This window comes from Crotalus tigris, unplaced genomic scaffold (assembly GCF_016545835.1).
Source record: "Crotalus tigris isolate CLP2741 ecotype Arizona unplaced genomic scaffold, ASM1654583v1 scf7180000017614.5298720, whole genome shotgun sequence".
Taxonomy (NCBI): domain Eukaryota; kingdom Metazoa; phylum Chordata; class Lepidosauria; order Squamata; family Viperidae; genus Crotalus; species Crotalus tigris.
Window position 1 is genome coordinate 743706 of NW_024096513.1, and position 25768 is coordinate 769473.

At 38.6% G+C, this 25768-nt stretch overlaps 1 protein-coding gene across 1 annotated transcript; it reads right to left on the reverse strand.

Moving 5' to 3' along the window:
* Positions 1-13899: 13899 nt before the first annotated feature.
* Positions 13900-18856, reverse strand: LOC120300614 (vomeronasal type-2 receptor 26-like). The gene is made up of 5 exons (XM_039326863.1): positions 18663-18856; positions 17785-18076; positions 16683-17387; positions 14930-15056; positions 13900-14798 (listed from the first exon to the last, which is right to left on the reverse strand). The coding sequence occupies exons 1-5, from the start codon at positions 18854-18856 to the stop codon at positions 13900-13902; spliced, it is 2217 nt and encodes a 738-aa protein (XP_039182797.1).
* Positions 18857-25768: the final 6912 nt, after the last annotated feature.

The following is a 25768-nucleotide window of genomic DNA, read 5'->3' on the forward strand; positions in this document are numbered from 1 at the left end:
AGGATTTCGAAGAGGCAGAGGAACTAGAGATCAAATTGCCAACATACGCTGGATCATGGAGAAAGCTAGGGAGTTCCAGAAAAACATCTACTTCTGCTTCATTGACTATGCAAAAGCCTTTGATTGTGTGGATCACAACAAATTGTGGCAAGTTCTTAAAGAGATGGGAGTACCAGACCATCTCATTTGTCTCTTGAGAAACCTATATGCGGGTCAAGAAGCAACAGTGAGAACTGGACACGGAACCACTGATTGGTTCAAAATTGGAAAAGGAGTCCGGCAAGGCTGTATACTGTCGCCCTGCCTATTTAACTTATATGCAGAGCACATCATGAGAAAGGCAGGGCTAGATGAATCAAAAGTTGGAATTAAGATTGCCGGGAGAAATATCAACAACCTAAGATATGCAGATGATACCACTCTAATGGCAGAAAGTGAAGAGGAACTAAAGAGCCTCTTGATGCGGGTGAAGAAGGAGAGTGCAAAAGTTGGCTTGAAACTCAACATTAAGAAAACCAAAATCATGGCATCCGGCCCTCTCAATTCCTGGCAAATAGATGGGGAAGAAATGGAGGTAGTGACAGATTTTATTTTTCTGGGCTCCAAGATCATCTCAGATGGGAACTGCAGCCAAGAAATTAAAAGACGCTTGCTCCTGGGGAGGAAAGCTATGGCAAATCTAGACAGCATACTAAAAAGCAGAGACATCACCCTGCCAACAAAAGTGCGTATAGTCAGGCCATGGTTTTCCCAGTTGCAATGTATGGCTGTGAAAGTTGGACCATAAGAAAGGCTGAGCAACAAAGAATTGAGGCCTTTGAACTATGGTGCTGGAGAAGACTCCTGCGAGTCCCTTGGACTGCAAGGCGTTCAAACCGGTCAGTCCTAGAAGAGATCAACCCCGACTGCTCTTTAGAAGGCCAGATCCTGAAGTTGAAACTCAAATACTTTGGCCACCTAATGAGAAGGAAGGACTCACTGGAAAAGGGCCTAATGCTGGGAAAGATTGAGGGCAATAGAAGAATGGGACGACAGAGAATGAGATGGCTGGATGGAGTCACTGAAGCAGTAGGTGAGAACTTAAATGGACTCCAGAAGATGGTAGAGGACAGGAAGACCTGGAGGAACGTTGTCCATGGGGTCGCGATGGATCGGACACGACTTCGCAATTAACAACAACAACATCTAACGAAAGGTTGCTAGAATGTCTAACCTACCTATTTGATTTGAAATCTTCCCTTCGGGACATCGAACACAGTCATAGCAACAGAATTTCTTTTCTTCATCTCCTTTCTTCCAAAATCTAGGGGAACAATGGTCATTACACCGAGAAAGTGGAAGAACCTCGTGATAAATATAAAAGGTTTTAAAAGGAAGATCTTTAAAATAGTTTCCATTTTTTTTCCTTTATGGAGGCAAATAATCTTTTCCTACCCAAAGACTTCTGAATTTTATTAACCTAGATTTATACTGTGCATTAAAAAAATGTTGAAATTACAAGGATGTATAAAGGGGCCTGCTTGAAAAGGAGGAGAGCAAGTCAATAAATTGGCATGAAGGCAATATTATGGAAATGAAACAATTCTTGTAATTTCAAATGGAATTGTAACCCACACATAAATTTGTAAACTTGGTTTTTAAATCATAATACCAGTTTATCAATTTGGTAAATGAACATTTGTATGGAACATGCTATTATTTTTTCTTTCAACAACAGAAATCAGATTTGGAAAGTGACTATCTTCAGTATGGTTCAACACATAAAGATCAACAGATCATAATGGATCAAGATGTAATTTGTGCAGGCTTTTACACAATCATGACTACCTACCTGGTTAAATCCAGGGTGCCAAACGATTGTGCTCCTCTCAATGATGAATTCCTTTCCTTCTGGAGCATTGGACTTTAACTTTCCCACCTTAACTCTCTGAACAGATCTGTTTGGAAAAGTGATCATGTTGACAATGTCAAAATCACCTTGACCTTCTCTTTTGTCCTTAAAGAAGACTTTTTCTCCAGCTGAGTTATTAAAAGAAATCCCTTGAAGAAACTTGTGGACCTATTTGAAGAAGGATAAGACAATGGGAGTCCAAAAGAAAACAATGGATTAGGGATAAAAGGATTAAAACTGAAAATGAAAAAAATGTCTTCCTAACTTGAAATATAAAGAAGAAAATCTCAACCCACAATGAATGTTCAATAAATGAGGTATGGAAATCACTTTTGTTGTATTAGTCAATCATGACAAGTACTTTCAAGCACCAAGCTCAACAATTTTCCTGGTAGTTTATTTTAAATCTAAAAACTAGCGTCACTTCATGAAAACAGTGCACGTCTACTGATAAAATACAATTGCCATAGTCTCTAAATCAACAGTCTCAAAACCCTGTTGACTAAACTGCAAAATACTAATAAGAAAAATGAAATATCCACATTTAATTTATGGTTTGTTTTAAGGATTTTGATTGTAGAGATAGAAGCAAGAAAAAATATAAACACATACACATGGGGGTGATTTTTAGAAAGGATATTTTAAATAGATTAAGAATACTTGTTGGAATAATAGGTATATTTTGACGAAAATTAGGTATTGGAATTGAAAAAAATGTTGATTTTTTTAGAATGGGATGGTTTTAATAATTAATGGAATGTTTTAATTTAGTTAGATGATCTTTTTTTGTACAATAACATAGATGTGATAAGGTATGACAATTGGATGAAATTTGAAGTTTCTGTAATGAATTGAAGTGAATTAAGGTTTAATATTATTATTATTTTTAATTAAGATACCTATTGTGTAATGGAAGAAGAAATAAATGAGATCAGTGATAAAAGGAGGGATGAGAGAAATTAAGAACTAGAATACATCTGGAAGGGATACCTGATTTGATAACTTGTTGATTTAAAGTTAAATTTGATCTTGGTAATTGTAAACTGATAAAGTTTTAGAACAGGTTCAGTAATAATAGAAATTGAATTTAGAAATGGAATATTTTAAACATATTATGTTACTTAAGGGAAATAGAGAGGAGACAGTCAATGTATTAAGTTGAGTTGTTTATTTATGTTTTCACTTTTGAATATCTGATTACCCAAACACCACGGTGTGTCCTGAGTACTTTTTCTTAAAAATTAAAAAACCAATAAAATATTTTTTTAAAAAAAGAAAGAAATATCCACATTTAAAAAAAGTCTGTTGGGCAGAGAGTAAATAAACACTGCCTTCAGTTCCTTCTTTGTTGAATTTTTCTTGGAACTGGACTGTATAAATTTATAAGGCAGGGCCATTTTATGAAATGGTTATTTATAGAACCAAGGATGATATATAAATCTCATTGACTAGATTGAGAAACTTCCTGACAGTTAGAACAATCAACCAGTGGAAAAACCTGCCTCCAGAAGCGGTGAATGCTCCAACACTGGAAGTTTTAAAGAAGAGACTGGACAGCCATTTGTCTGAAATGGTGTAGAGTTTCCTGCCTGAGCAGGGATTGGATTCAATGACCTCCAAGGTCCCTTCCAACGTTATTATTATATTATTATTTTCATCCCCTTGTATTGTGAAACTTAGAATCACCTCTTATACCACCAGCTTTCTACTGATATGGGATTAAAGGCTAGGGAACACCAGCCATAATCAATTGTAGATAAGAATGACTATTTACTAAAGCAAAAGATGGGTAAAGCATCTTTTGAAATATTACCTGCCAAGGCTGAAAGTCTGGAAATTCAAACCTTTGAATCTTTTTTTGTTGGGATCTTGATCTCACTGCCTCATGTAAAGAATATGCCACTGCATAGACCGCATTGTAGATACTGTAACTTTGGCCAGTCATCTGCAACTCAAACACAGGTGCAGGCAGATTCTCCAATTTCTCTTCTCCACTACAATTCGTATCATCTGATAAGGAAACATCTTTATTTGAAAATGAACACCCCTTTCCCCCGGGCTAAAACTACTACCAACATACAATCATTTCTTAATGAAATGTTCTACTCCCCAGTGCTCCTACTGTTTACTGGCTTTTGTTTAGCCAGCAATATTATGTAATCTTCTAAATACTTAGGCGATTTCCTTGCTCTCTGTGACCTTCTCAGCTCTGGGTTTCTGACAGGTGTTCCCCGACTGAGGGGTGACGTGAGCCTGTTCTCCTTATCATGCCTTGGTGTCTTCCAAGGACTGTGCCCCAATGCCTGGCCTGCTTGCTTGCCCACCGGGCTCGTCAGGCCAGGGCTTCTGTCACTTTGTGACCTGGTTGACCCGCCTAGCTGTAGGCCCTCGGGCCCCTTGAAGTGATAGCCACTGCTGGGCGTCTCTGTAGAACCTCCTAGGTCCGTCCAAGACCTGTCAGGAGGCTGTCCATCCCCTAAACCCCGTTCTGTGTCCGGGCTTGTGTGGGTTTCTGTACCTTCCCAAAACTCAGTTACTCCCTGATTTGGGCTAGAGGTGTTGCGGTCGGGACTTGGTTCCTCGACCACCTCCCTGTATGTTTGACCCCCTGTAGGACTTGGGGTAAGGTCAGGCCAACTCTGGGGATTATGTGCCAGCTCTCTTGTGGGGTATGATTTATTGGATGCTCCCGGGTATCCTCCCTGACTGGAGTACTGTGCTGTGCAGGTGAATAGTGATTGTACCCCCGGGGTGACTCCCTGGCTGGAGTAGGCGTGAATGCCTGGTGGTTGGATAGGCCCTTAGAATTCCTGTTTGGGGCACTCGCGGAATCTTGGAATGTGCCGTTTGTGGCTCATCATTGGTGATGGGCAGCAGCTCGTGCCCTTCCCTTTGCTCAAGTGGGTCCCCTCCCCCCCCCTGGAAAAGACCCAGGAGTCTCAGCAGGAAGGTCCCGCCTAGGGCGGAGTTGGTCAATGTGCCGACGCAGGACACGATCGTTGTCCAGGGAGACCTCGTAGGACAGAGGACCTGTGACCCTGGAAATAGAAGCGGGGACCCATGTATGACCAGGCCCGTAATTGCGAGTCGAAACCGGGGCACCCACAAGTAGTTGTCTAGGTGCCCTAGGGTGTGAGGTAGATAAAGGCAGTCTGTCCGGATGCAACCGGTCAAGCTTCATAGTCAGTTTGCGCCCCCAGCGAAGTTCAGCTGGGCTTCTCCCTGTAGAAGTGGACGGTGTGGTGCGATAAGAAAGGAGAAAGTCAGCCAACCTGTGATGCCAGTCCCCATAGGTGAGTTTCTTCAAGGCGTCCTTGGTGATGCGAACCATGCGTTCAGCCATACCGTTGGTGGACGGGTGGAAGGGTGCAGAAGTGGCATGACGAATCATGTTGGCCTGCAAGAAAGCTTGGAATTTGGAGGAAGTAAATTGAGGGCTGTTGTCAGACACAATGACATCTGGGAGCCCGTGTGCAGCAAAAATCCCCCTCAGTACCTGAATAGTCTTTGCAGTGGTGGTGGATGAAACAGGTACAACCTCAAGCCATTTTGAATGGCTGTCAACGAGGACCAAGAAGAATTGGCCCTGAAAGGGCCCAGCGTAGTCAATGTGCACCCTAGACCATGGGGACTGTGTTTCCTCCCATCTATGCACAGGAGCTTGGGGCATCTCTGGGCGAGAGCGTTGGCACAGGTAGCATGCATGCACCTTAGCCTCAATGTCCTGGTCTAGACCAGGCCACCACAAGTGGCTGCGCGCAAGGGCCTTCATTCGAACAATGACAGGATGACCCTCATGGAGGGAACCTAAGATCCTAGTCCTCATTGAGGTGGGAATGACAACTCTGCTTCCCCACAGCAGACAACCCTGAGAGGTGGACAATTCATTCCTTTTAGACCAGAAACTCTGAAACTCAGGACTAGGACAGTGCTCAGGCCATCCAGACAAAACCCAAGAAAGGACACGTGAAAGTATGTGATCTGTGCCCGATTCAGCGACTAAATCCCTGGCATTCAGAGGGGACTCTGGCAAGGCTTGGATGGATAGAATGTTAACAGCTGGCGCAGGGTCAGCTTCTATTACTGGCAGGGGCAATCTACTGAGGCCATCAGCATGGCCCATCTCTTTCCCAGGCTTGTGAAATAAGGAAAAATTATATGCAGACAAAAAAATAGACCACCTGAGCATTCTAGGTGAAATGATTTGGGGAGTTTGCTTACATGTGGTAAACAGTCCCAGCAGAGGCTTATGGTCAGTGAAGACCGTGAAATGCCTGCCATATAAAAAATCATGGAATTTTTTAATTCCAGCAACAACAGCTAAAGCCTCCCTGTCTATCTGAGCGTAGTTGCGCTCAGCAGAAGACAATGTTCTGGAGTAATATGCAACAGGAACCTGAGTTTCATCAGACCTGAGGTGGCTCAGGACAGCTCCGACCCCGTAAGGGGAAGCATCACAAGCGATGCACACAGGAAGGGACTCATTGAAGTGTGCAAGTACACTGTTAGAAGTGAGCAAGGCCTTGACCTTATTGAAACTAGTCTCATGTGTTTGTGACCACTGCCACACTGCTTATTTGTCTAATAGCCTGTGAAGAGGCTCAGCTACACTAGCTTTATGTGGAAGAAAAGAATTGTAAAAATTCAGGAGGCCCAGGAAGGCCTGAAGTTCGGCCTTAGACTTTGGCCTAGGTGCTTCTAAAATGGCAGTTAGTTTGGATTCAGCAGGGTGAATCCCAGAAGCATCAATTTTGAACCCCAAAAATTCAGTAGAAGGCACCCATATTTTGCATTTGTCCTTCTTAAGCTTGAGGCCTGTCTTCCTGAATCTTAACAAAACAGCCCTTAGCCTTTCAGCTAGAATGTGTGTGGAGTCTCCTGCAATTAAGACATCATCAAAGTAGGGGCAAACCCCTGGTATACCCCGTAGTGTGTTTTCCATTACGCTTTGGAAAATCCCAGGAGCGACATTCACTCAAAACTGTAGCCTTTTTACCTTAAAGGCCCCTCTGTGGGTCACAATATTCTGAGCTATAGCAGCAGCATCATCAACAGGCAGCTGTTGATATGCTTGAGCTAGGTCAAGCTTTGCAAAAACACGCCCCCCCTTGAGAGAGGCCAGGATATGACTGACAACAGGAACAGGATAGGCATGTTGCTGTAATGCCATATTCAGAGTGCATTTGTAATCGGCACAAATGCGAATGTCCCCATTTGCCTTTAGAGGCGTGACAATGGGGGTCTCCCAAGGACTGGAGTCAACAGGTTCTAGAATTCCTTGTTGGATCAGTTTGTCCAACTCAGTGTCAATTTTACTCTTTAAAGGAAAAGGGACCCTTCTTGCTTTAATTCTAATGGGAGTGACAGTGGGGTCTAGCTTTAAGGACACAGGGGGTCCTTTGAATGTGCCCAGCTGGGGGCTGAAGACATCTGCGAATTCTTTGCAGACTTCCTGCAGGTCCAGTGTTTGTAAGCTGTTGAGCCCCGTGACGTGTATCCCCAAGGCCTCAAACCAATCGAGTCCTATGAGACTCGTTCGTTCACCCCCTACTACTAATAGGTCTAGTGGACCTTCAAAATTCTTGTACTGAACATTAAGGGTGGCCTCCCCCTTAACACACACTCTCGAATTCTGAAAGTCTGTTAGCACAATGTCAGAAGGCCTTAACTTGGCCTGAGTTCCACTGCCGGAACAAATCTTCCTAAATGTATGTAAGGAGATGATTGAAAGTGCAGACCCCGTGTCTAGTTCCATAGTTAATGGAACCCCTTGTAGCTTCACCTTGAGTGACAGCTTTTTCTTAATGGGCTTGTGTGTGCCTGTCCTAAAGATGCTCCTTCGCGAAGCACAAAACCCCACCCTATTCTGGCTGGGGACCCTGGTACCTTTCAGGCGCAATTCTTCCTGAGGTTGTACCTTTCGTTGGCCCAGACACACAGCTGCAATATGTCCTTGTTTTCCACACGCCCGGCAGATAGCGGAGCGGAACTTGCAGTCGGTTCTCCTGTGGCGACCTCCACAGCCGATGCACTTGAGGGGAGCTGAAGAGCTTCCTTTCTGGTTCCCTTCCTTCGTGGGGTGGAGACGGTCGAGTTCCTCGTCTGGATCCTCCTCGGAGTTCCCTTGGACTTCTTCTTGGTGCACGGATGCAACATCTGGACTGTTCCTGATCGGCCGCATGTTCTTGATGGCGCCGCCTGCTGCTTCTTCTGCGGTGACTTCTCTCAAGGCATCTTGGAAGGACAAGTCCTCTTTGGCGAAAAGCCTCTGTTGTAACTCTCGATGCCTTAGCCCGCACACGAATCGGTCCCTCAGTCGTTCTTCGAGGTCCTTGAACTCGCAGTGCTTGGCGGCCTTTCGTAATGCGGCGATGTATTCTTTGGCCGATTCTCCTGATCGTTGATCCCTCTGCTCGAAGGTGTGGCGCCATGCGATGATGGACATCTTAGGCTGGAAGTGCTCCTTCAGTAGCTTCTTTAGATCTGCGTAGCTGACAGACTCTAATGGGACAGGTGCTGCGAGGTTCTCCGCGATTTCGAAGGCGTCTTGACCGCAGACACACAGCAGGGTGGCAGCCTTCAAGCTATCTTCCCTCACTTGGTTCACCTTGAGGTAGTTTTCCACCCTAGCTACGTAGGACTCCCACCTCTCTGGATGTGAGACGTCGAACTTCGAAAGCCTTCCAATTTTTGCCATCTTCAGGAGACGGGTCTATCAGCCAGCCTACCCCCGAATGCGCACTGGATTGGCGGGTAGCTGCCGAGTCAATGCCGTTCCGCTGCTCAGGACTCACTTGGGTAAGCTTACACCTTTTTCTTTTCAGTCGGTGCAAGGCATCCCACCTTCGTCGCCAGTGTTGAGTCCTTCGCAAAAGGCAAGACACGAGAAGCAGTTGTAGTTCTCAGGTTTTCTTTTATTCTGTGTTCAGCTTACAGATGAAGGCTTCAGCAACGCCCAAAAGCTCCCAGCCTCTTATATAGGCATCTCCCGGGTCAATGTGTTACTTTTCCCGCATCAGCACCCGTGCATGCGCACAGGCGCTGGCAACAGCCTGTCTGGTCCCGGGCAGCTTGCACCTGCCCGGGACTGCCTGCAAACGCCCCGAGCCCGTTTGCAAGGCTCGGGACATAACAGTCTCAGCATGAAATATTTCCTCATCTGTGGACTGGATTATGAAGCAAAATTACCATCCTGATATAGCGTTCCAGAATGTTCATCCTCATGAACACCTGGAATATGGCTAAATCTGGAGAAAAGCAACCTAGAAGCAACCAAGGAGAGAAGCAACCTACAACTAAGGAGAAATTTCCTAATGGTGAGAGCAATCAACCAATGGAAGAGCTTGCCTTCAAAATATGTGGGTGCTTCATCACTGAAGGCTTTCAAAAAGACAGTGGACATCATTTATCTGCAATGGTATAGGGTCTCTTGTACGAACTGGGGGTTGGACTAGAAGACCTTCAAGGTCCATTCCACCTATATTATGCCATGTTCTATGTTCCTTAGAAGTAGACTTATTGAATAAAATACTGAAATGTGAAAGACTACCCATGAGATTCCGCAGAAATGGTAAAGGTCAAGTGTGTTCTCCTTTATTGCTTTTATATATACAGATCCCCAAAAGGACCATAGAGGAGCAATCATCCAACAATTCTGAAAAAAAAAAAAAATTCAGTTTCCTACTAAACTATTATTATCAGAGCCCAATAAAGACATAGCACATCTCTTGCCAGGTGATGGTCAAAACACAACAGTTGACCACTTAAGTAAGATTAATGTAGTTTCTGTAAGCACTGATGATATTATCTAGTTAAGGTAATGAATCATCTGCAAGAAAACAAGCAAGCTCAGAGAGCACCAAGGACCCCCCCATAACTTATGTTTTCCATTTTAATTTTCCAATCTATGATCATGATAAAAGATTTTGATTTTTTAACATTGGATTAGCTTGGGCCAGTGCACTGCATTGTGGAATCAAATTACAGAAGGGTAGCAAAGTGGAATTCACTGAAGTCTGGCAGAAAGGCATGGTGAACATCTAATATATAACTTTCATTAGAAAAGAAGGCAAAGTTTCTCTCACATCCCTTTGCTAAAATACCTGTGGAATTTTGTAGACATTTACAGTATCTGCCATATAAGATGATGTATCCGAACCTAATCCTCCAATGATGGCTATGAGATGATTCCGGCTATCACATTTGTAGTTAGGGACAAATTCCTGGGATTTGAAAAGCAGGTCCAGAGTGGTGCGATAGGTCATCCTTGGATTGTGGTAACTATCATAGATGTGGAACCCAAGAGTGAGGTTAGGTAAGATTTGCAGGTCCTCATTGATCTCCTTCACAGCAAAGGCCAAGGCAAGAATGTGCTGGTAGAACTTAGTTATTACCCTGCAAATAGGTTAAATACTCCCATTAGAAAAAAAATATATAATTCTTGTAAGGTGGTAACATTTCTATATGAACAAGAAGAATTTTTCTCTCTTACTGAGGTAGATAGATGTCAGGTTTTCTGAAACACTCAATAATTAGTACAGAATTAAAATATACAAATGTACTATAACAATATAAAAATAGTAGCTTTTTTCAAGCTACCACTTTATGTTCTATCCACTTCACACAAAACTGAATATGAATAGATAATGTAGACCTTTTAAAAAATACTTTAATCTCACTAAATGTTCCTCAAAAGACTTCTTGCAGCATAGTTTCATACATTTTACAAGAAAGACTTTAACATAATATAAAGGAAATTATTTCTTCTCCAGCCTCCAAATAGATTTCAAAGGCAAAATAACTTAGATAACATACAAAAAGTGGCATTTATGTTCAAACAGCTTTTATGTATCTACGTTTTGGAGGATCTGATTCAGATTAGAAACTACATGGGAAGAAAAAAGAACCCTTACAGTGGTAAACCATAACCTTTTAAAGACGGATGCTCCTTAAATTTAATTTCAGAAAAGAAGTAAATAATTTGAGACACCATCCCACCAATGATGAGGTCTCCAGGCTGGTACCAGTCATGTGGAACAAGGAAAGCATGACTTGCAGGGCAGCTCAGAGTAACTATTTTGTTCAACAGGAATACCAGAAGGAGTAACTTCATGACTCTCTGCAAATGGAGAAAATGTCTGGGTCTATCATTCAAAGTGAACTTCTGACAGAGAAGACAGAAGGAAGCAAATTTGTGGAAGTGAAGCTCAGACAATCAGCAGTACCTCTTCCTGCCACCTGTGGCTCTTGAACTTTTTATGTGGATTGTTTCTTCCTTCCTATTGGAGTGATTCCAGTAATTCATAAGAGACATAATTACCACTGAACTATAGGCAACCTGGCAATTTCCTTGATATAGTTGATCGATATCTTTCTTTTAGATAACATAATACATGACAGAGACTAAACCTGTTTTGAAAACATCTGAAGAAATAGAATTGGACAATTAGTAGATTAAGACTTGATTTTGTATTTTGTATTTTTATATTATTCTGTACATACATGCAGCCTGGATTTGTAAATAATATTTTCCTTTGTACATAATATTAGGTCACACTAATTGTCCAATTCTATTTCTCCAGATGTCAGCTCTTTTTCTGAGAAAATCTCCAACCACCTACACGATTCAGAATAACTTATTTACCTTATTTTGGGGATAACTTAGAAAGATTTGTCCCCAAAAAACTCTGCAAGGGTTGAAAAAACCAAATGATCAACAATCACAAATATTTTAAATAGTATGTTTCATTTAGAGTGACTCAAACTCTTCAACCACTTCATTTTTCCCCTAAGATGAAAATGCAGATGTATAAATGTTATATCATTTCTTCATTTCAATCATATGTTTCTCAAGTGGTTCATAGTTTCAAGAAAAACTAGGGAAAGAAGAGTTAGATATGTTGCCTTATAAAGCTGGAGTTTCTACACTTTTCAATTGCAGAAAAAAAATGCATATCTTTGATATGATCAGGAAATATATGGGCCTGGGACAGGCATTATCCAATGTACTAGGCCAGGGGGAGGCAACCCTGCTCTTTTATGACTCGTGGACTTCAACTCCCAGAATTCCTGAGCCAGCATGGCTAATGAATACAAAGTCGCCATTGAATTTCTAGTAGTTCCTTTCAGCATTTCCGAGAAGATTCCACCCCATCTGCACTCTGATACAGGTGGCCCCAAGAGCTCTCAGGGAGAATGCTAAGACCAGATGACTGCAAATAAATCTGATCCTTCCAACCCTCCCCCCCATCCTGTTAAAACTACCACCCCCTTAGCCCTCTCCATCCTGCCAAAACCAATGAAGCTTCTTGGATGAGAGGTTTTGTTTAAAATGGTTTTGTTTATCTCACATTTAAAGGTGATAGGATAGAATAGAATAACAGAGTTGAAAGGGACCATGGAGTTATTCTAGTCCTACCCCCTGGTCAGACAGGAAACCCTATACCATTTCAGACAAATGGTTGTCCAGTCTCTTCTTAAAAACTTCCAGTGTTGGAGCATTCACAACTTCTGGAGGCAAGTTGTTCCACTGATTAATTATTCTGTCAGGAAATTTCTCTTTAATTCAAGGTTGCTTCTCTCTTTGATTAGTTTCCACCTATTCCTTCTTATCCTGTCCTCAAGTCCTTTAGAGAATAGCCTGACTCACTCTTCTTTGTAGCAACCCCATCCAGTTGTCTTTTGAAAAAGCACCCTTGAGACTAACAGTGACTCCTCCGCCACAGAGATTGTAGTACCAGGTCTTGCAGCCATGCCAGGGAGGTTGGTTGCACCAAATTCTGCATCTTTTGTATATTTGGAGCATTGTCAAAGGGCACAAACTGCACAAAGGTTGCAGTACAGCATCCACTGTTGCATTGTCAGTCCCTGCTTCTGTTTCTAGGTCAGATGTCATGCTGATCTTTTCCATTGTTCACGGAAAAGTATCAACAGAATGGAGATTAATGTCAGGCAGAAAAAAAAGGTGCACATAGGAAGGTTCAAATAAACTGATTTATTGATTAAATTATCAGCATAAAGAGATAAAGGTCAACAGCATTCAAGGGGAGTTGGAGAGTTACTTCACTTGTGACTATGGAAGGCCTCTAAACTAATTCCTTTTTTCACTCTTCCTCTAGTTCTAACTACCTTCTATGTAAATAAAATTACTTCATTATATTTATTGGGCAGCAAACACTTTGAATAAAAGATAAGGCAGAAACAAGAATACATTTCATTTCATTTTATTAAATTTCTCATATTATTAATATCTGATAACTGATTGAATGGAAATAGATTTATGGATAAAGAAAGCCTTTTTTAAAAAATGGAGTATATAGGATTCACAAGTTCAATAAATTTTATATTTGAAAGAACCCTAAAAAATCCAAAACTGATATTTTATGATACTGTGTTAAATATATGTTCTTTTTTTTTCAAAGATAATTTTTATTAAATTTTGACATTTTACAAAAACAAAAACAAAACAATCTTCCCCCCAACCTCCCCAACCCTCCCATTCCCTCCCCCGACCTTCCCAGAGCTGGATATAGGCTTAGTTAAAATTTCATCAAAAAATCTTAAAAAAAATATAAACCATAAATAAATCTAACATTAATTAAAAATCTAAATACATTAATTAGAAAAATTATAAAATGATTAATAATAATATGTATATATAAAAAAAACATGAATACAATAGATAAATGTTTAAAAAGGAAAAGAATAAAAAAAGGAAAAAAGAAGAACAATTGTTAAAAAACTAAATAATATTTTTTTATATCTAACTTATATTGTATAAAATCTATCCATTTTTTCCATACCACAACATACTTCTCTTGCGATTGATCCTTCAAAAAAGCCGAAATCTTTGCCGTTTCCACCAAATAGGAAACTTTAAGAAACCATTCTTAAATATATGTTCTTAAAACTATGGTATTATTATAACTTTATATATATTTCCTAAAGGGAGTACTCTTTCCATTCCTTTTTTCAGAAATTTCTCTGAGCCAGAAAAACCACATGATGTACTAATTTCTCTTTGTGAGTTGCTCCCTGAGATTTAGCTGAGGCCTGAAAACTATGATGTAGCATTTTGGCAAAAATATGCATCCCACTAATGCTGCACTGGAGGACAAGATGGAGAAGACCTCCACAGCTACCATGGCTTTTCCTTTCGTACTCAGATAGGCTGGAAAGAAGGAGATCCACACACTGCAAAAGGCCAACATGCTGAAGGTGATGAACTTGGCTTCATTAAAGGTGTCAGGTAATTTACGGGCAAGAAAAGCTACAATAAAGCTGGCAATGGCCAAGACACCCATGTAGCCCAACACACAATAAAAGAAGAAATTTGACCCCTCATTGCATTGTAAAATCATTTCTTGAGACTCTGAGTGCATGTCTAACTCAGGAAATGGGGGTGATATTGACAACCAAAGCATACAAATGCATATTTGAAAGAGAGAACAGGAAAAAGCAATAGAAAAGGCCAATCTTTTCCCCACCCATCTTCTCATCTGAGATCCTGGTTTAGTTGCCATGAAAGCCACAACCACAGTGATGGTTTTAGCCAATACACTAGAAATGGCCACAGAGAAGGTGATGCCAAAAGTGGATTGTCGGAGGAGGCAGGTCACTTTGCCAGGCTGGCTGAGGAAGAAGAAAGAGGAGAGAAAGCATAGCTGAAGAGAGACAAGCAGGGTGTAGGTGATGGACCGGTTGTTTGCTTTGACAATTGGAGTATCCCTGTGCTTAATAAAAGTTCCAAGTACCCAAAATGTCAAGAAGAAGAAACCAAGAGCTTCTGCAGCTAAACCAATTCCTAGGGTTTCTTCAAAGGTTAGAAACACCATCGCTTTCAGGATACATCCATTCTTTTCTTCATTTGAATAATGATCTTCTGAACATTCAAAACAGTCATCCATATCTGGAAGGAAAATCAAGGAATTTGTCTTTTTAGTAATTCCATACAGTTGAAACTCACTTAATTTTATTGAACTAAATTGTTTTATTAAAGTTTTCTTAAGTCCAATGAAAATTGGTAGAATGCCTACCTACCATTTTTATTTGAAATCTTCCCTTCTGGGCATGGAACACAGTCATAGCAGCAGAATTGTTCCCCCTCAATTCCTTTCTTCCAGTATCCAGTGAAACAAGGGTTATTACATCTAGAAATTGGGAGAACCTGGTAATAAACATAAAACATTTTGAAAGGGGACATATTTTTAAAATTTGTATTATTTTTTCCTTTATGGAGAAAAATATTTTTGACTTCCCATGAAAATACTGAATTTATCAACTTTATCAACAATAATAAAAAGTAGAAATCAGAATGATGTACAAAAGATTCTGTTTAAAGGGCAGGATGAGTAAATATTTGTACATGGTGACAATCCCATGGAAACATGGCCACTCTTGTGATTTCAAACATAAATGCAAACCAAATATGCAAACATGGCTTTTACATTTTAATCTCATTTTTCCAACTTGAGGAATGCTTGATCATCAACAACATTTGAAAGAATGTGACATTGTTTATTAGAAAAAAAGAAAGTAGGTTTCTAAAGAGACTATGTTGAATATGGCATCATAATGGATTAAAGCATGGTTGATTCAATAGTTCGAGACCTGGTTAAAAGATGTGTGCCAGACAATCACATCTTCATCAATGAATAATTCATTCCCTTTTGGACTACTGGAATCCATCTTTCCCACTCTAACTCTCTCAAAGGATCTGTTTGGAAAAGTGATCAAGTTGGTGATGTCAAATCCACCTGTTGCTTCTCCTTTCTCATTCAGGAAGACTCTCTCCCCAGCTGAATTGTTGAAAGAAATGCCATGAAGAAATGAATGGAGCTACTTGAAAGATAATGAAAAAGAGAGGGAATTGAAAACAATATAACAAATAAGAAAGCATCATATTCAAGTTACATTCACTAATTCTTCCAATTCCAATAACTATTATTAAATATGTATACTTAGAAATTTGATAATCAATATTTCATGGAAATGTACATGTTCACTCATTATTCATTTGATATTATTTTAAGGAAAGGTAACAATGAACTGAAGCAGAATAAAAATAGGCTTTTGGAATTATCTAACTTCCTTCAATTATGTTTTAGGTCCAATATTTAAACAATTAATTCAAGATAGATCATATCTAATCTTTCCTCATTTGTGAGTCTGGTGTGACTAAATTCCCTTAGCCAGATTTTAGAATCTGTGACGCAAGCTTTCTTTGTTAGATAAATGAGAAGTAGACACTATTACAAACAAAAAAAACAGAATAACAATAGAAGCCCATTTTCTTTATCAATTTTATACAGCACTGTACAGTATAAGAGAATTGGAAGGAATCTTGGAAGTCTTCTAGGTTAACATCCTGCTTAAGGAGAAGACCCCATACCATTTCAGACAAGTCCAAACTCTTCATAAAAATCTCCAGTGATGGAGCAAACAAATTATCTAAAGGACAACTGTTTCATTAATTAATTGTTCTCATTGTCAGGAATTATTTTCTTATTTCTATGTTGTTTCTCATTCTTGATTCCACATGCAGAAAACACTAAGACTTTCCACACTGGGTTCAAAAAATAATTTTATGTCAAACTGCTCATTGAAGTAAAAGAAGTGTCCAATGCAAAGCGAATACCTGCCAAGACTGCAGATTTGGAAGATCAAATTCTTTATCCATTGTATCAGTCTTCCTATTGACTCTCAACTTGTATAGAGTTTGCAAAGCATGAGCCACAACATAAACAGCATTGTAGATACTGTAGCTTTGGCCAGTCATTTCCATTTCAAATACAGGTGCAGGAAGGTTCTCCAGCTTCATCTCCCCAGTGCATTTTCTACTGTGAATTCCTTGTAACTCTGGTTTTGGAAATGAACAATCAAATGATTGTTCCCAAACGTCCTGCAGAAACCCATCTCTATAGACTGAAAGTGGATTTATGGTCTGAAGAAATTCTTTGAAACCTACAACTGCTCTGGAATGAGGAGTAAAGGAAATAGCCCCATGGAACATCTGGAGGTCCCAGTTGATTTGAAATCCTGATAATATGAAATCAATCTGTGCAGTCATGATCCACACCTTTCTAAATAATGCAATTTCCCTACTTTCAGGATCTACCATAAATGTGACAATTCTTAGCCAAATAATTGTCAATGCTTCTCCATAGACAAGAAATGCATTGGCTTTGCTATTTATCCAGTTCAAGGAAATAATTGAGATTGTTTGATAAACTTCTGGGAAGTTTTCCAAGTATACTTGTGAAAGCCTTTGTATGAATGAAGAGCAGATTCCATTCTCTGAAAGTAAGAACTGCATTTTCTGTAAGAAATTTTCTCCATTGTTGTTACCAACGGAAAATATCCCTATCCATGTCCACCGGAAATGATGAAGCAGTTGGATAATCCCAATGTACTGATGGTCCTCTTTTGGGACCATGAAATAAAGTGAAGATCGCTTACTGGTCTCAAATTCCTCTTGGGCTAATGAGCCATATGTAAGCTGCAAGAAAGTGGAGCAGTAGAAAGTAGAGCAATTAGATCAAATCTAATTGTCCTGATTTAGTTTTCATATCAAATATATCCAAGGAAGGAATTATTTTCCTGAAATATTGGTAAGCATTAATATGGAAATAAATTCCTTGGAATTATTTCAAACACATATAACTGATTAAGCAAAGAGATCAAATCTTCCCTCAGTATGGAATGCCTATCGGTACTTATTTCCTGTATTTGGCATTGTAGTTTCAGAATTATGCTAACAAATAGGTAGAACATCTTAAGCCAGGTAGAACATCTTAACACAAATCTGAAACTTATCTTTAATGCTCCTTAATTATTCAATAATAACAAAAGCACCAGAATATAGAATTTTTCTCTTTAACCCTTTCACAACCTACTTGTGGAATCTTGAAGAATCCTGTAATTTCAGCTATATAAGATGATGTATCGAAATCCAATCCTCCAATGATAGCCATGAGATACTTCTGGCTATCACATTTGTAGTTAGGGACAAATTCCTGGGACTTGAAAAGGAGGTCCAGAGTGGTGCGATAGGTCATCCTTGGGTTGTCATAACTATCATAGATGTGGAACCCAAGAGTGATGTTAGGTAAGATCTGGGCGTCTGCATTGATCTCCTTCACAGCAAAGGCCAAGGCAAGGGCATGCTGATGAAATTTGGTTATTACGCTACAAATAGGTTAAATTCCCCCATTGAAAAAATAATGTTACAATCCTTGTCAAGTGGTATCATTTCTATATAAATAACAAACATTTTTTGACAGTAGTGGGAACACAATAGCTTTTGTAAAATGCTTAATAATTCATACAGAGTTCAGATATATTTTTAAAAGCATTTCCATGACTTCCAACAAATATGTATTACAACAAATACAAGTAGTGAGTTTTTACAATTTATTATATTTGTATTGTATGGGTTTTTCAAACTATGGTATATGAACAGATTCACCAAGGTGTCACTCATTTATTGTATGTATGTTTTGTGAGGAGAGATAATGCCAAACCTTCTTTAAAATTTTATCTTTACCTCAGTAAATGTTCAGATAGAGATTCTTGATCTTAAAGTTTCTACATTTCATGTGAAAGACTTTAAAAGAATGTTATTTTTATTTCTTCTCTGATAACCAGATATAATTCAAAGAAAAACAAGGTATAGATTAGATTAAAAATGCTACATTTATGCACAAACAGCTTTTACTCGTATAAAGGGTTTTTGCAAGTTTGGGTAAAATTAGATAAAGAAAAAAATTCTTACGTTGGTATTTCATAAGGTTTTATAGAAGGATTTTCATTAAATTTAAATTCATAAAGGTGATATTCTATGTGAGATACCATTTCACCAATGATGAAGTCTCCAGGCTGGTACCACTCATGTGGAACAAGGAAAGCATCACTTCCAGGACAGCTCTGAGTAGCTACCTTGTGCACCAAAAACATAAGAAACAACATCTTGATGCTTTTGTATTGTGAAAATGTTTTGCATTTCATCCTACCCATAGGAAAGCTTATATAATCCAATACTTCTTCTAAAGATTGATCTAAGGATTATATTTGAGAATGCATCTAAACAGAAAATCTATCATTTTCTATTTGAGGATCCATAGGAGTACAAATTTGTATCTTGAATATCACAGGGATTTGAACAGATATTCTGGCAGAAGAGAACAGAGGGTGGAAACTTGAAGCAATGAATATGACAGAGCCATGATTACCCCTTGAACCAAACTTTCTGTGGGTGAAGCCTTACTTTATAGCCAAACAGACACCTTGATTGTTGTTAAATTTCAATAGACTCCTGTGCAGCCTTTAATGTTTTGATCTATAGTAATTCCTCTAGGATATATTGGCAGAAGAGAACAGAGGGTGGAAACCTGAAGCAATGAATAATGACAGAAACATTATTTCCTCTTGTACCAAACTCTCTGTGGGTCAAGGCTTACTTTATACCCAAACAGAGACCTTGATTGTTATTAAATTTCAATAGCCTTATGTGCAGCCTTTAAGGTTTTGGGCTATAATAATTCCTCTGGGATATAATTATTTTGCTTTGAAGAGTTAATAAGTAGCTGATGGTTCAGTTATTTTTTAAAAAATGAGCAAATGCCAACAAAAGTGGCATATGGAAGATTTGCACATCATTTATTTTGTTAAAATTGTAGAAATAAAAATAGTGTTTCTTTCAAGATACTTTTTTCTACCAATTTTTCACAAAATAGAAAATGAACAGATCCAACAGGTATCGGTCATTTATTGTAGGTAGGTTTTTTTAAGGAGTAACAGTGAAGAATCTTTTTAAAAAGTTACCTAAACTCTCTAAGCTCTTCCAAAGATTTCTTACACCAACGTTTCATACGTCATTTGACAAACACTTTAAAAATATTCTAAAGGATATTATTTTGTCTCACACAACTATTAACATTTGAAAGACAGAGTGGCTTACATCAGATATAAAGCCTACATTTTATGCAAGGATGTTCCTTAAATTTAAATTCATGAAAGTGATAAACTATGTGGGACACCAATTATGAGATCACCAGCTTTACACGGGACTTCCCTTGAAAAATATCCAGAAGCTACAATTTGTTCAAAATGCAACCACACATATGGTTTTCTGCAGACCCAGGTGTGTACATGTGTCACCTCTCCTGTGAGAGCTCCATTGGCTGCCAATTTGCTTCTAGCTAATGGTTGTTACCTTTAAACTCTAACATGGGTGGGACCACGTTAATTGAAGGACCATTTCATCCTGGTCACATCCACATGACCCAATAGAATCCGGAGACAGGGAATGTTGAAGGTCTTCTTGCCTAAGAAAGTAGATGTAGTACTCAGAAGAAGGGCCTATGATGGCTCCCTCTCTTTGGAACTTCATCCCCATGAAGATTAAATTGGCCCCTACTTTTATAGGCTTTCCCAAGACACAGAAGAGCTGGTTTTCCAATGGTCATGTGGTACCCAGAGTGGGATGGAGCCCATCAAGTGACTTATATAATTGATTGTTATTCCCAAGAGTATAGGGGGTTATTGTTTTTATTGTTTGGGTTGTTAGATAAAATCTAATTTTTCTGATCTAGTTTACATATAAAAAATATCCCAAAAGCATTTTTCCCTAGAATTTCTCTTACTATTAGTATGGAAATGAGTCATAGATCCTGTTTTCAAAGTTCTTATTTAGATTTGTTTTCTCCTCAATGTTCAAGACATTCTTATCCATTAAGATTTTCTGTTAATTACACTTAAGTATCTAAGTATTTTTCCTCATACAAGCCATCCCAACAGTTTTACATTTCTCATATCAGAGAGAGAGAGAGAGAGAGAGAGAGAGAGAGAGAGAGAGAGAGAGAGAGAGAGAGAAGGAAGGAGATACTATACTGCTTGAAAAATATATCCCTCTTAAGCTAAAATACATTTATATCATTACACTTAAGTATCTAAAACATTTCCCTCATACTAACCACCCCAACATTTTTATATTTCTCATATCTTAAAAAAATACTATGTTACTTGAAGGGCCCATCCCTCTTAAAGTAAAATTCATTTATATCCAGAATTTTTCTATTTCTTTAACCATATTCAAACAAGTGGTTAATCTTTAGATATTCCATCTGATAAATCCCATTGTCTAATTTCTTGATTCTAACTTTAGCCTTTTTTGGCCAAACCTCTTTCCTAATCAGTATGCTCTGCTGAACCAAAAAAATGTCCTGTAGCATTTAGATGTTGTTGTATGTGCAAAAGGCAAGTCAAGTAAAATGTTTTTGTGGGAAGGTTTTTCCCATTCATATTCATTGTAAATCTTTTTCTTTCTCTCTCTCTTAATTTCTCTTATCATTTCTTGTCTCTCAAGCTCTCATAGTTCTCCTGACATCTCTACAATCCATTTTGTCGAATCTTTTTTCTTGACCTCAGACTTATTTTGCAATACTGAAGTATAAATTATCTTTTCCGTGTCCAATATTTCCTGCAAGTTTTTCTCTGCCTGGATTAAGTCATAATTCCTTCCATTGATGAGTTCCATCTTTAAGTCTTTTTCCTTTGTTTTATATTCAGTTGTCTGCGTTGTCTGATCCCTCTCTGTTTTTATTTTCTGAGAGTTTTTGGGTTGTTGTGAGGTTAAATTGAGGATGTGTTCATTTATATTTTCAAAGTTGTTTTTAATTTCCTTGTGATTTAAAATCATTGTTGTTTGAATTAGTTGCAACATAGCATACATTTCATCCTGGAAAGTATTTGTTTTTTCTTGATATGTTCTTTCTGCAGATCTCTGACGTTCCATGATAGCCAAAAATCAAAGTATTCCTTTTTCTGCAAACAGTTTTAGAGTCACAGTTCAATAAGTATTTATAGTCCAGGAAGGTCAATTTTTTTCTAAGGTTTATGATTCTCACTTTGTAGGTAGCTCAAAAAGTTTTCTTTTCTTTGTTTCAGCTGTTCTGTTTGGTTAAGATATTGAAGGTCAAAGAAATAAGTTATCTTTTTCTGGGCTTCCTGCCAATTCCTGTATCAGAGCGACTACAGTTGTATATGTTCATCCACCACTAGATGTCAGCACCAGTTCATTTTTCAGTTTTCAAATCAAGCAATTACTTTCTTCTGTTTTCATCAATAGACAATCTTAACTATTTCCACCAATTCCAAACTTATCTAGATTTTAATCTTATATTCATTTCATTTCAATATATTCCTTTCCCCCATAAATGTTTAATTTGCCACTTCTGTCTGTGGAAGGGTGGAGCAAGAGTCCCCCTCCTTCTCACTTTCAAAGGATTTTTGCTTCTTGGTTTTTTTTCCAGGCAATCAATTATCAAATAGAAGAGAGAGAATCAATATTCTTACCCAGTTCCAAGCATGTTGTTCATGATCCATCTTAAAATAGTGCTTTTGGGCTTCAGCTGCTTGTAGCTTAGGCTAAACTCTGGAGTAAAGCTAGCCTTTCTCCTGCTGGTTTCTGGAGGGCTTTTCCCAGACCAATCAGATTGACCACCACCTCTATGTGGTCAATGGGATACCCCTCCTTCGTTGCTTCTCCGGGGTGACTTTAGGGTCCCCTAACAGGAAGAATTTGGCCATAGGGTGCAGAGCCCTGCAATCCCTTGGATGCTGAGCTACTGCACAAAACTGGAAGCCCCCATCACAGCTTATTTGTGGAATCTTGAAGGAACCTACAATTTCTTCAATATAAGATGATGTATCAAAACTAAATATCTCCAGTTTCAAAACATTTTATACTTATCACCAGGTTCATCCATTTTCTCAATGCAATGGCCCTTGTTTCTCTAGATCATGGAAGAAAGGGATTGAGGGAAGTCAATTCTGCTGCTATGACTGTTCCATGTCCAGAAGGGAAGATTTCAAATCAAAATGGTAGGGTAGAAATTTGATAGATGTAAGGAAACTTTAATACACTACTTTAGGATGCATAATATTAGTAAAGTTATTTTATAATAATTTGGAAGGTCTAGATGACAAATTCCTTGATTTTCCTTCCAGATATGGATGACTGTTTTGAATGTTCAGAAGATAATAATAATAATAACAACAACAACAACAATGAAAATAATAATAATAATAATAATAATAACAACAACAACAACAATAATAATAATAATAATAATAATAATAATAATAATAATAATAATAATAAATTGGAAGGGACCTTGGAGGTCCTCTAGTCCAGCCCTCTGCTCAGGCAGGAAACCCTATACCATTTCAGACAAATGGCTGTCCAGTATCTTCTTAAAAACTTCTAGTGTTGGAGTATTCACCGCTTCTAAAGGCAGGTTGTTCCACTGGTTAATTGTTCTAACTGTCAGGAAGTTTCTCCTTAGTTCTAAGTTGTTTCTCTCCTTGATTAGATTCTATCCGTTGCTTCTTGTCCTGCCTTCAAGTGCTTTGGAGAATAGCTTGACTCCCTCTTCTTTGTGGCAGTCCCTGAGATATTGGAATACTGCTATCATGCCCCACCCCACTCGTCCTTCTCTTCATTAAACTAGACATACCCAATTCCAGCAACCATTCCTTATATGTTTTAGCCTCCAGTCCCCTAATCATCTTTGTTGCTCTTCTCTGTACTCTTTCTAGAGTTTCAACATTTTTTTTACATCGTGGAGACCAAAACTGGATGCAGTATTCCAAGTGTGGCCTTACCAAGGCATTGTAAAGTGGTATTAACACTTCACATGATCTTGATTCTATACCTCTATTAATGTAGCCTAACACTGTGTTGGCTTTTTTGGCAACTGCAGCACACTGCTGGCTCATATCTAAGTGATTGTCCACTAGAACTCTGAGATCCCTCTCACAGTTGCTACTATTGAGTAAGGTACCACCTATACTATACCTGTGCATTTGGTTTTTCTTGCCTAAATGTAGAACCTTACTTTTTTCACCATTGAATTTCATTTTGTTAGATAGCACTTAGTGTTCAAGTCTGTCCAGATCTTCCTGTATCTTAAGCCTATCTTCTGGAGTGTTGGCTAGTCCTGTCACCTTGGTGTCATCTGCAAATTTGATGAGTTCCCCATCTATCCCCTTGTCCAAATCGTTGATGATGTTGAAGGGCACTGGGCCTAGAACAGAGCCCTGGGGCACCCCACTACTCACTTCCCTCCATGTAGATACAGTTCTATTGAGGACCACATGCTGAGTATGGCCAGTCAGCCAGCTATGAATCCAACTTGTGGTGATGCTGTCTAACCCACATTTTTCTATCTTATCAAGTAATAGGTTGTGATCTACTTTATCATTTGATAAATTATATCCATGGCATTCCTCTGGTCCACTAATTTTGTCACTTAATCAAAGAACGCAATAAGATTTGTCTGGCATGATCTGTTTTTGACAAACCCATGTTGGCTTTTAGTAATGACTTTGTTTGCCTTTAGTTGTTCGCTGATTCATTCTTTGATTATCTGTTGAACTTGGGTTTGATATTTGAGCTTTGATGGTTTGCTATTAGGAGATTTCATATATTGATTCAAATGATTTCCAATGCTTGCAGAAAGATTGTCATGGTTTTTATACTTTCAATTCATAAAGCACTGCATAAATATAGTAAAAAAGTTTTATCATTTTATTAACATATATTTATCATAGTATTATATGACATCAGGTTTGAATCTTTTAGGGCTCTTTGAAACATAGAATATATTGAGTTTGTGAATCCTATACATTTAACTGCATTTTGAAAAAAAAGTTTTCTTCCTGGGTCATAAGTATCTACCCATAAATCCATTCCCAGAGCAACCTGTTATCAGATATTAATAATATGAGAAATGTAGTGAAATGAAATGCATTATTCCTTCTGTGTCATTCTTTATTCAAAGTGTATGCTGATCAATGACCATAACAAAGAGTGAGTTGAATGGGTTTACAATAAGAACTGTGGCATTTTTCAAGAGAATCAGATGAAATTCATCACAAATCCTAGAAAAAGCCCTCTCTGATACAGGGAGGGACTACAAATATGGAAAAAAACCTGGAGGAAAATGTTGAGTGTTTACTTGATGTAGATAATATATAAGTATATAAGTACATAATTAGGTATATAGGTATATAAGTGTGTAGGTAGACATTTGTGTTTGTGTGTGTGTGGAGAGAGAGAGAGAGAGAGAGAGATGAAAGATTCTATGGACAGGTCAAATGGTCCAAATTATAATGAAATTGCAGCTGTTATTCAGATAGAAACTAGTTATTCTGGACTATTCTGCAAGTGATTTTTCTCTGTGTTCTCATCATTGATGGTGTGATGTCCCACACAGTTTACCTGTTTTATAAATTTAAATTTAAGGAACATCCTTGAATAAAACCTTATGAAATATTATTGTAAGGAGTTTTATTTATTTCACAGAATTTATATGGTCATCCACTCATTGTCACTGTCTCTGAGATGCTTAAAAAAACCCCAATATATAAACAATAAAAACACAAATATGGGGATAACAATCAATCAGTTGAGCTACTTCATAGATTCCAACCCACTCTGGCTTCCACAGGTCTATTGGCAAAACAAGATGTTTAGGGCTTTGCAAAAGAGTGTCAAAGTGGCCGGCAATCTAGTCTCTGTGGGGATTATGTTCCAGAGAGAAAGAGCTATCACGAAGAAGAAACTTCTTCTAGGTTCCACCAGAGGACCCTAATTAAGAGAGAGGACCCAAAACATTCCCTGCCTCCCTTCCTGCTCTACTGGATTATATGGATATGATCAGGAAGAGACAATTCTTCAAATAAGCTGATCCCAAGCCATGTAAGGTTTAAAGGTGACAACCAGCATCTTGAATTATACCCAGAAGCAAATGGTCAACCAATGCAACTCCCGCAGGAAAGGTGACATACATGTTCACCTGGGTCTACACAAAACCA

What these genes read in the sequence shown, in the direction of transcription:
- LOC120300614 (XM_039326863.1), bottom strand. Translation starts at nt 18,856, where the DNA reads ATGTTGTTTCTTATGTTTTTGGTGCACAAGGTAGCTACTCAGAGCTGT. An exon ending in AAACCTTATGAAATACCAAC is followed by an intron (nt 18,077 to 18,662) that starts GTAAGAATTTTT and finishes ACCTATTTGTAG; the next exon opens with CGTAATAACCAAATTTCATC. An exon ending in GAAGATTTCAAATAAAAATG is followed by an intron (nt 14,799 to 14,929) that starts GTAGGTAGGCAT and finishes TTTTCCTTCCAG; the next exon opens with ATATGGATGACTGTTTTGAA.